This window comes from Fulmarus glacialis, unplaced genomic scaffold (genome assembly GCF_000690835.1).
Source record: "Fulmarus glacialis isolate BGI_N327 unplaced genomic scaffold, ASM69083v1 scaffold7415, whole genome shotgun sequence".
NCBI lineage: Eukaryota > Metazoa > Chordata > Aves > Procellariiformes > Procellariidae > Fulmarus > Fulmarus glacialis.
This window is the reverse complement of record NW_009214849.1, coordinates 83,198-94,573: the sequence shown is the minus strand read 5'-3', so window position 1 is coordinate 94,573 and position 11,376 is coordinate 83,198. Positions and strand designations below refer to the sequence as shown.

General features: G+C 35.2%; 1 protein-coding gene across 1 annotated transcript in view; it reads left to right on the top strand.

Annotated features, from left to right (window-relative positions):
• Positions 1-402: 402 nt before the first annotated feature.
• NHLRC2 (NHL repeat containing 2) overlaps positions 403-11,376 on the top strand; it is a 30,658-nt gene continuing 19,684 nt past the window's right edge. Inside the window, exons 1-3 of the mRNA XM_009578710.1 lie at positions 403-421; positions 1,978-2,130; positions 8,936-9,391. Coding sequence (XP_009577005.1) covers positions 403-421; positions 1,978-2,130; positions 8,936-9,391 — 628 coding nt within the window. The remainder of the gene's footprint in view (positions 422-1,977; positions 2,131-8,935; positions 9,392-11,376) is intronic.

The window sequence follows — 11,376 nt, the reverse complement described above, 5'->3', positions numbered from 1 at the left end:
GGCCGTGCAGTAACGGCCCCGTTAGCTACTTTTTTAAGAGGCACTTCTAGTTACAGGAAATGTCACTCCTGACAGCACCAGGACCAAAGATCGAGAAAAAAGAACCCCTTTATAAATGCTCCCCTTGCTTCTGGTTGCAAAAAACTGTTCTTTAAAGCCTCTCTTCTAAATTTTTACTAGCTTCATGAATTTACTTTTTTTTTTAATAAAGGCTTTGCTTTCTGTATAGTATATTGGCATCTCTCTCCTCTGGTCATAGTGAGAACCTTACCAACTCTCACAGCTTCCTCCTGCGCTCCCTTGGTTTCACTGCAGCCGCTTAGGATGTTTCCCAGCTCTCTCTCCCCACGACTTACCCGTGCTTGTCAATTTTCATGTCCCTGATAATACAAACTGGGGGAGATGGCATCCTCCTTCAGCGGTATGCCCTTTTCCCTTTCACACGTTTCATGCGTTTCTATATCTCTTTTTGTGCTAAGTGTGAAATCAAAGGTTAAGTCTTGTAAGATCTTGCAAGTCCTGCTCAGGGTCCTTGTAACCTTAGTGAGGCTCCCTGGAACTGTGGGAGCTCACATCTGACTGCAAGACAGAGACCTCAGCGGTAAACTTCAGGGTTGAAATCACAGGCGTATCATGGAAATGAATTCTGACTTGTAACTAATGGAGCAAAGTCAATGCTCTTTCTGTCTAGATGTGGACCCCTGAATTGAATTTTCACTTTTATCATTAGTATTGTTTCACTTTCTGTGGTCTGTCAAAGCTTATTTTCTCTTCTAAAAAGAGCTTAAATAGGTAGCCAACGTTTTTCATTTCCAGTATTTTTTTATGAAAGGTATTTTAACTTTAGTGAAAAGGGGAGCAATGCCATAAAATAAATAAGTTACTCTTTTAAAAAATAAACAGTAAAGCATTGCCCTTATGCAGAAATAATGCATAAACTTGATAAATTATTCTCGTTATTTTCACCAAATCTGAATGTGCGTGCATCCATTTATGTTTATAAATATATGGAGGTAGAGACCAATCTTCTTAATGAAACGGAAAACAAGCCTCCTGATGACTTTAGCAGCAATAACTTTTCCTGGGACAGTAAGAACTTAGTTTGCTGAAACTGTCAGGGTGGAAGTTTTGAGGATTTTTAGATTGGTCATTGTACATTTTTTTAAAAGTAGTCCTTCAAAAATTTGCATTGTATCAAATCTATCTGTTTCCCCCCCCATTTTCAGAAATGTTGAGCGATAACAACAGCAGACCATATTCTAGGATATTTATTTCATATCTTGATACCAGTTTTTTATGGGATCAGAGGAATATCAGTTACCAGTGAGAAAACAATGCTTTCCTGTCTCATATCAAGTGGTTAAAATAAATGACCAGGAGTACTACGGGGTATATCTGAAAGGGTTGTATTTCTTCTCATGTAACAGGATTAATTTATACCTGTCATTTCTAACTTTGAAAATCAAGATCAAAACTACAAACACAAAAATATTTCAATCATCTCTGAAATTAGTTATTTACAGAACTGCTGGAAAAATCGTTAAGAGTTTAACAGTTTTTTAGGTTACTAACATTTACGTGAGTTTTAAATAAATAGTTGTTGCCTGTATGACGTTGTTAGAGTTTGAATAATGTAGATCATGTTTTAAAATGTATGGAAATTGTTTTGAGGCTTGCATGCTCTTTCAGTTAAAAGGTGCCTATATGAATACATTAACCATGCTTTCAATATTACATTAAATCTTGTTAATAATATTTCTTTTCATTTACTAATTACAAAGAATTGTGGAACATAAGGATGACTTGGATAAATATATGACTTTTGGTTTGCTTTTCTACCTGCGTAGAAAGTGATGTTGCACTTTTTTTTAAGTGAAACGTGCTAGGAACGTTGTGTGGTGTTGTGCAAATTAGGTATAAGTGTCTGCCTTTCCATACCCTTCCCCTAACTGGGTATCTCTGTTATTCATATTCCAGATCTACAGTGGTTAAACACTGAAGGTCCTATTTCTCTTCACAAAGACCTCTGTGGAAAAGTTGTGGTGTTGGATTTCTTTACTTACTGCTGCATCAATTGCTTGCACCTGCTGCCTGATCTCCACGCGTTGGAGCACCAGTACTCTGATAAAGGTAAAAGTGCTTTGGCTTGCTTGGAATAGAATTTCCTGGCAGTGTTGCAGGCAGAGTAGCTGAGTCACTTTGTTGCTGGTTACTAAACAGCTGGCAAAATTTCAGGGGTGCCTAAAAATGTCTTCTTATCTTTTAAGTAGCCTAAAAAAGGTGACTCTGTATACTCTCATCACATTTTTAAATGGGGTTAAATAAGGTATCTGTTGTGTCTGTATAATTAAAGAAACAGGATATATGCTTAAAACCCAAATCTGCTATCTGCGTAAATAAGGCTATTTGCAAAAAGCTACGCAAGGATGTAAGACGCAGGCTCAAAGTTAATCTGCGTATGTAACCCTCTACACTTGACTTAGGAACCAACTGTGAGGAGAACATAGTTAAGATTACTTGTTTTTTCCATTCTAACTGAAATAACAAAATATGTAAGCTTGGTTTAGAATTTTTTTGGTATTGGCATCACCTTATATACCACTAATAGTCCTGTATTCTGGAGAGGGAATTAAGCTCTTTAGATTTCATCTCAGATGTGAATTTATGTCTCTCTCTGAGTGAATAAAAATGCAGGGTAATTACTATTTAGAGTGCAGTCTCTTGTCATCGGAGGACTTGTCAGAGATAAGCTGTGGTCTTATACAGAATGTATCAGCTACGCACTTACCTTGTATAATTTAATAGGCTGAACAGTGAGATGAAGAACAGTGTTACTTTCAGCCCTAAAAATATTATATTAAACATAATATATATATGTAATAAAAATAACATTATCTTATAATTTTTAAGTCTCTGATTCTCCATTGGCGTTTCTGATTGATTTTAATTTTAGCAGCATTTATTTTCATGTGTTACCTACTTTCACTAGAAAAAGAAATTACAACGTGTTTGAAATTTCAAGTTCTTTAAGTAGTTCACTTATATATTGTAGGTTTACATAGCGCTTTACAGAAGACTCAAACTAATTTTTCTACCTTGAAAAGCTTAGCTGTTTGCTTTGAAGAACTTTGAGATCTGGTATAATGTTTTAGCTATGAGAAACTTTATCTAATAAGGAAAAACTGTCATGACGTTTTTTTGGGAGGGAGGCAATTTTAAGTGCAAGGTGATTAGCAAATGATAAATGGACTGCTGTGGATATCAGGCATGCTGGGAAGAAGGTCTAGATTGAAATTTCAGATTACATTGATCATATAATGAATAATATCTTTAAATGATAAACATTGTGTAGTATGGTGTTATTGTATTAATATAGCTGTCATATCCTGAATCTGTTTTTTAAGAAAAAACTGTTTAAGCTGTTAAATCAGTTGATAACAAAAAATTAATTTTAACAACCTCTCCCCATAAGCTTTCTCTTTAAAGTATTTGAACATCTCTATACTGGTGTAGAAGAGGCTGCAGCACTTTGAACTGAACTGGAGGTTCACTTGGAGACACTTTTCTTTGTTTGACTTGTATTAAACTTCCTGTCATGGGAGTTATTACTTGAGAAAAGTACTTTGCTGATAGGTGATAAATTCTTTTTGCATTTGAGCTATCCTAATAAGTTCTTTCTGGATTTGAGCTGTCCTGTTCCTACAGGAACCGGAGTTAGAAAAAAGCTACTTGGGATGAAAGTGGAAAAACAAGTGGAGGTAAAAGGAAAGAAGAGCAGGTGTGTGTAACATTAATCTTAAATTTAATGTGTTAGGAAACAGAGGATAGCAGTTGGATTCAGGAAGAGATTAAGGTTGATGGTTCAAACAAAAAGAAAAATACATTAGTTTTTTTCACTGTAGACCTCCCTTTTCATTGTTTTCATGTTTTGATTTTTGGCCTTTTCAGGATTATTTAATCTTTCTTTGTGTGTAAATTTTAGCATTACAGTAGTATAAGGCTATATATTGAAGTATGTATGTTTAAATATATTGGTTAAATATATCAAGGCAGTAAGGGTTGTGGGTTTTTAAGCCATAGAAAAATACTTCAGTAGATGGTTTTATGTCAAGGTGCATCTTCTTCACCAAAGGCAAGCATAATTTACTATCACTAGGAGAAAGAGGAGAGTTGTTGATTTGAGAAACTTGAGAAAGATAAAGATTGGAGGAATAAGACTAAATTAAAAAGGATGTCGGATATATAAAAATGCTTTAAGAATATCTAGATATATTAATGCAGGTATCTCGGTATTCGACCTCATTCTGGAGTTTCATTCTATTTTCATCTACTCTTTTCTTTAGTTAATGGAAATCCCTTCTCCTTTCAGGGGATGGGGGACGGGTTCACTTCTGGTTGGGTTGATTCCAAAATCTATCAGCTCATTATTGCAAAAACTGGTTTCGGCGCAAAGGATGAGCGACACGATTTCTTTTGGCAGCAGCAAGTTAGATTAAATATATAGTGAAACTGCAGCTTTACTAAACTTTAGATTTGTAAAGTTAGCATTTATTTACACATTTCATGCATACATTTATCGTGCTATAGAAGTGGCAGAGGGTGCTGACCTAGCAAACAATATTAATCAGAATGAAAACATCTTACTCTGACAAAGCATCTATCTCATAATGCATTCGGATCTTTAATCTATCGTTTGAATATTTGAAGGAATGTTGACTATATTTTTCTGCATAACTAAGAACAAACCTCAGTATTGGTACAGTTCACAGCAGTGTCTTTTTTTGATTGTACATTGTGTACATATATTTTTGATACTCTAGTATTTTTTTTAATGTGGTTCAAATGCCCTCTTATGTGGAATATGTTGAAACTTCAGCAGTGTGATTATCAGACATGAGAAGTCTGAACACAAGAAGTTTTAGGGTGATCCTAAACCATTATATATATCATTGTACATTCTACATATGCACATAGTTCTGTTGTCTGGAACTTCAAGAGATCTGTTTCAAAATGAAGACTGCTTTCCATAGGATTAAATGTCGCCTAGCATCTTTATCTGATATGTTCTCGCCACTATCTTCAGTGGTGCTATTTCTGTTTTTCAAGTGGCATTCAGAAAGTTATTTTAAACCCCAGTGCATATGCAGTTCATGTTATCAGCAGTCCAGAAATTACTTCTTTAAGAGGGAGTACTTTTTAATATTCAGAAATAGCTTGGCGTAAGTCCAGCGTTGTGCTCTGGTATAATCCTTCAAATAAAGTGTTTTAAATGGTGTGCATATTCTTATATCTCAGCATAGCATCCATCAGTTTCCACAAGACTTTTCTTCATGAGAGGATGTTATAACTTATTTGTGCTGTTCAGGTGTTCAGTAGAGAATTGTCTTTCTAGCTTTAATGATATTTTTGAAGGACAAATATAAGTGCTGCTCCTGATCCTATTATAGTTAAAATGTTTGACCTGCTGTTTGGAGTTCAGAAGTTAATGATACTGCATCTTCAGCTGTCTGATATTGCAACATGCTGTGCCTATAGGATTGATAAAGACTCTATCAGTTACAGATACAGAATTAAAAAATCACTATGAAATTGTTACATTCAACTAAGTCTTTTATTGTGCAGCACTTTGCTCTTTCCTGTCACATTGAAATATTACTGTTCCTGCAGATGCTGTTCTTCTCCGTTAACGCTTTTTTATGGTCGAGGAGAAGGGCTAAAAGAGAAAAATAATTTTCCATTTCTCTGTAACTGAATAAAAAGCCAACCTGAGATTATATTCGTTTTTTTTTTTAGAAGGAAACAAACTCATCTGAGCTCAAATAATACAGCTATTTAAGACCTGAAATAATTGCCTTTCTTACATTTCTACCACAAAACCAGAGGTGAGGATAGAACAAAGATGTCCAGCTAGCCAGATTGCTCCTCTACCGTAAAGGCAGGAGAAAAGCATAAGAGTAAATACTATATTCCATTCCAAACCATGTCCTTGGATGCAGTTGTTTACAGTTGTTACTTTTTGGGCCCTGGTTCAGGCCCTCTCTGATCAGAGGTTTCACCATTCTTGTAATGGTAAACTCCACTGCCTGTAACTGCAGGGCTTTTGGAGGACTGTTTTATAAAAGCATTTTATTTTTACGTATTTGCTTGAAGTTTTACAAATAGTGAAGCCCTTTAATGGATTAGGTAGTAAATGCCAAATAACAGTAATGTTCTGATATGTAAATTTCCAGTTTAGAATGAATTGTTGTGTGTCACATAACAGTTGATGCTAAATGAAATAAAATGTGTAAGATAGGTGAGTTATTGCAGAAGAAAGTACAGTTCTTGCGGATTAAAAATTAAAATGCTAGAATGCTAAATAAATAAAATTATTTTCTTTGATAAGGAGAAAGGTGCATTATGCAAGCTGCAAAAAGTTACTTTGTGTGTGGTTTTCCTTCTCAGAGAGCTAGTTCTGGATTTTGCTAATTGCAACTGGAAGAGTGAAGAGAGAAAAACTGGGGGAAAGAGGGGTACTGTTCTAGCAACTATGAGAAGCTAGGAGATGAGAAATAAATTAATTAGCAAGGTGATTGGAAATATTTAGGTTATGTTCCGATTAGATTTGTGATAAACTGATGAAGTCTTTTCCTGTTGTAACAAATGGTTATATTTGAATGAGAAGAAAATGGCCTTCTAAAAATACTACAAGTAACTGAAACAGTTCATACTCTCAAGTCTTCTTAAAACTTTGCTGAGAAAACGTTTATTTTAAAAATTGTCTTTTCTAGATGAGTGTCCTTTCAGGAGGGCTATTTCCGTTGGCTGTTGTTTAGGATAAAGCATAAGAATATTAGAGTAAGCACCAAATAACAGAACTTGCTTGCTTAGAGATTCACATTGCACATCTGCCTTTACCCTTTATAACTAAATTGTATCCTGCTTATCTAAATTTAATAGCTATTCAGCCAAACCTATTTTGTCTATAGTAGCACAATGCAACATTTTCAATTACAGTGAGTATTTGTATGAGCACAAATTAGTCTGATTTAAGAACCTTATGAAGTACTTCAAGGATCTACACTCGTCATGTTTCAGAGTATAAGCATCATCAGAATTGGGTTAGATTGGGTAATGGCTGTTCTTCCTCCATGCCACCCTGTACAGACTCCAAGTCTTCTTTGCTTTTTGGTATTACTTGTATTACTGAAAAAGTATGGTACTACAAGGACTCCACCTATAGACATTGGTGACTGGGGGAAGGCAGATATTTGAATGCTACTGATAAAAGGGTTTATAAATGCTAAATGTTTTTACAGACCTGACTGGGGTGGCGGGGAGGAGTACTTTTTTTTGTTGTTGTCAAAATAATTTCTAATACTGTGGTAAAATTAACTGAAGTTGGGTGTCAACTCTAAGGATATTTTCCTTTCCCTCCTCTCCTCAAAATAACACAAAAGATCAGCTGAAAATTTAAAACTTTTACTTGGACAAAGAAATAAAAAGATCCCAATTGTTATTTGTGGTTATAAAATGCTTGCGCTATCACATGAGTGATTTTTTCTTAAGTAGTAAGATTAATGTGTAAGGATTTCCATCAGATTAACAGTTCTGGTTTAAAATTATTGTATTGCAGCTTTCTACAACTGCATGGTTACTGTTGTTATCTTCCTTACTTTAGTTAGAATGGACGAGTTACTTCGACTATAACAAGGTTATTCTTATGGCTAGTAGTATTTTTTAAGTACAAAGTGGGACAAAATATGGTATTGATGTCATGTGCACAGTTTACTTCATTTGGTAGAGATTATGCTAATAAAACATAATATAAAGCCCTGAAAAAGGATGTAGTCTTTTTTTGTTTTCTTTTCCCCCCTCTTTTTTTGCTTCTGGAAAGTACTGAAAAGTGGCTTGATTGAAGGCTTGAAAAAAGGCTCTTCATTCTTCTTCTGTTGGTAGGAAGGGGGAATGGAAAATTTGGGGCTGCTTACATAATTGCCTACTTGGGGTGGAAGTAGATTTATTTCTTACCACAAGGGAAAAGCAGCTGAAGTCTGAGCCATAGATTTTTATTTCTGTGTTTGAATTTCATAAAACTAAGAAAATAAGCAAGCAATTCGAGGAAGCTCATAATTGTGTGCTTTTGATCAATTTTAGGGTTGGTATTATGTATGCAGTGTATATAAGTAGAATTATATTACTTTATGCTTATGCAACACCTTCGTACTAGGATTTCAAGTGCAGTTATCCCTGCTATGGGAAAACCTAAACTCTTCATCGTCTTTATTAACCAAATACAGAAATTGGGGGGCGGGGGCAAAAATCAATGATTTAATCCTCTTTTCCCTTTTCTTTTTCTTTTTTTTTTTTTTTTTTTTTAAGGAAAAGGGTTCAAGCCTGCCTGGTTTGTAACAAGTGCTATTTGTCATTTTGTCATAGTTGTCAGTGCTGCCATTTTTATTTGAAATATAGAATACTGTATTGATTTCAGAAGCCTATACATTATTTTTTTACTGTTCATCTAGAGATAGATAAAGGTAACTCTGGACTTCCACAGTTCAGTGTTACTTTTGTGATTCCTAGTTAACTGTGGAAAAGAATTCATTTTAAAGTATCAGTTGAACTGCTACAGCTTACCCATAATTATTTTGAAAGTATTTTCTACTTCAGTAGGTGGAGGTTCAGAACAATTTATGACATGTTAAATGTCAACCAGCTGGGGAAGTAATGGTCCTAAAGTTCAGTAATTTTACTGAAACATTATTTCTGAGTTTCAGTATTTTGTATACGTAGCTATCTATGTTCCTACTGAGATGTAATTGCTTTTTGTTTGTTCAAATCCTCCTTCATTCTGGAAAGCAGTCAGTCACATTGTGAGATAACTGTGCTTCATTTTTACTGTTTTGTAATTCAAATACAAATATGTTTCAATGCACGACTTTTTTTTTCCTTTCAGATGGTCTTATTGTTGTTGGTGTCCATTCAGCGAAATTCCCAAATGAAAAAGTTCTGGATAACATTAAAAGTGCCGTTCTGAAGTATAATATTGTCCACCCTGTAGTAAATGATGCAGATGCAACACTGTGGCATGAACTAGAAGTGTCCTGTTGGCCAACTCTGGTCATTCTCGGGCCTCGTGGAAATATGCTGTTTTCACTTGTTGGAGAGGGACACAGAGAGAAGTTGTTTTTATTTACTTCTGTAACACTGAAATTCTACAAGGAGAGAGGACAGATCAAAGATAACAAGATTGGAATAAAGCTATACAGAGATTCCCTCCCACCTTCTCCGCTGCTGTTTCCTGGCAAAGTGACCGTAGATAATTCAGGAGAAAGGCTGGTAATAGCAGACACTGGACATCACAGGATTTTGGTTACTCAAAAAAATGGACGAATTCTACACATTATTGGAGGTAAGAGTATATAAGTTTATTTTACTACTTTTAGTTTAAGAGTAGATATGTTCACTGGGCCTACTAGGCTGATTCTTTTCTTAGAGGACCTAGCAGTTTATAAACACTGCCAGAATTTTTTTTTCTACTAAAATCACTTTTACTGGGTATGGGGGAATATAGCATAGTACCATCAATGGGAGGGTCTGTTGATGCAACTGTTTGAAATGTTTAATTTTTTTTCCTTTGTTCCATTGACTAAGTTCTGTATTTTTGTGGTCCAATATGAATTACCAAAAAAACGTTTTGTATTCTTCTGGAAGTGTTACAAATGGGTTTAGATTTAAGTGACGTGCATCCACATACAACAGCAAGGTAGGGAAAAGAAAGGAGACAATAATGCCTTCTTTTCCAATAGAAGAAATGAATGTTGAATTGTGGTGGTGGTGTTGTGTAGGGAGGTTTTTGGGGTGTGTTTTCTGTTTGATTGTTGCTGTTGTTTTTTAAATCAAGAGCATTCCTCTATAGGATCCCCTTCTGGTTTTTACAGGAGGGGAGAATTATTAAGAAGAGTGGCATTGCATTAGTACATAGACACCTGAAAATGAAGTTGCCTCAGTATACATGAAAAGGCCTGTGTTCTCAGCAAAATTGACGTGTAACATATAAACAAGTTATGAAAGTAGTGAAAGTTAAGTATTTTAAATTTAGTTACATTTGTTACAAAGTTTATATTAGTAACATTTCAGCTTTAAGAAACTAATCTCTTTAACTGTTTTTGTAAAATTACTATCTGCTTTACAAGGCAAACAAGAAAATGTAGTTGAACTTGCATGCTCTTTGTATGCTTTACTTGTTCATAAATGAAACATTCAGACTTGTTCTTTTTTTTAATCTGTTACAGTGGTCAAAGTTACATCTTAATGCACCAAGTACATAGGTGTTAGGACAGTCCGTCTGTAAGCAACCATAATAGACAGATTTAGGAAGTGGTTGAATCCCCAAATTGTTGAAAACAACGGTTCATTTATGTCTCAGAATCAGGACCCGTATGCTGATGTGTCCTGTGTTACTTAGTCTGGTATTGACTAATGCCCGTCCCGTGGCAGGATCCTGCAAACCTCATAAAAATACCAGTGGCACTGCTGTTCAAAGAAAGGAAGAAAATCTCTTGCTATTTGAAGTAACAGTGCATTGGATAGACAGACTAATTATCCAGGTTAACCTGATAAAGGCATTAGTCTTAACACCCTTCTCCTATGGGAAGTACAAACAGGATTTCTTATGACAAAAGTGAGAGAATTTGATTTCTGTTTGATATGTGAGATGAAGTCTCTGCTGACAAGATACCCTTTAGTGTTCTGGGATAGCCATTAAACAGTAATTCAGAGGGAAATGTCCTAACCTCTGAAGTGGTACCCCTCCTTCCTGTGGCATTCTGTGCTATTCCGTTCCCTGGGGATATGCACCCTGAATGCTTACCAAGGGGAGCTACTGGAATCTGACACACCAGCACCTCAGCGGTTCGTGTCTGTTAAGGTCTAAATTGTCCTCTGACAGTAGGTTGTAAAAGTTTGTGTATATCAGTGACTCAGTTAAATGATTCAGTGGGCAGAAAATAATGTAATGAAGTTGATAATACAGTAATAAATGTGGGCATGCACAAAGGTTGAAATTACTATATTTGCATCATAAATCATAATGTACACTTAACTCATATATCTAAATGTCTTCTGCTGACACATACTGCTAATGCGCTTTAAATGTTACTCGCTCTGAAATACGATGCTTACCTTCATACTGTTATATTCAAGTCATGTTCCTTTCTATTTCTTGGTTGTTCCGTGCAGAAGACTGTCACTCCGTCATTCTCTTTTGTGTAATTAGTTCCATCATCTTTTTCCTAATTATTATTATTAATGAGAAAATGCTGCTAATGAAATACTAGTTTCATTTGTGATTACACCAAAATCTAAACCATTGAAATGGAATTGAGCTTTGGAATG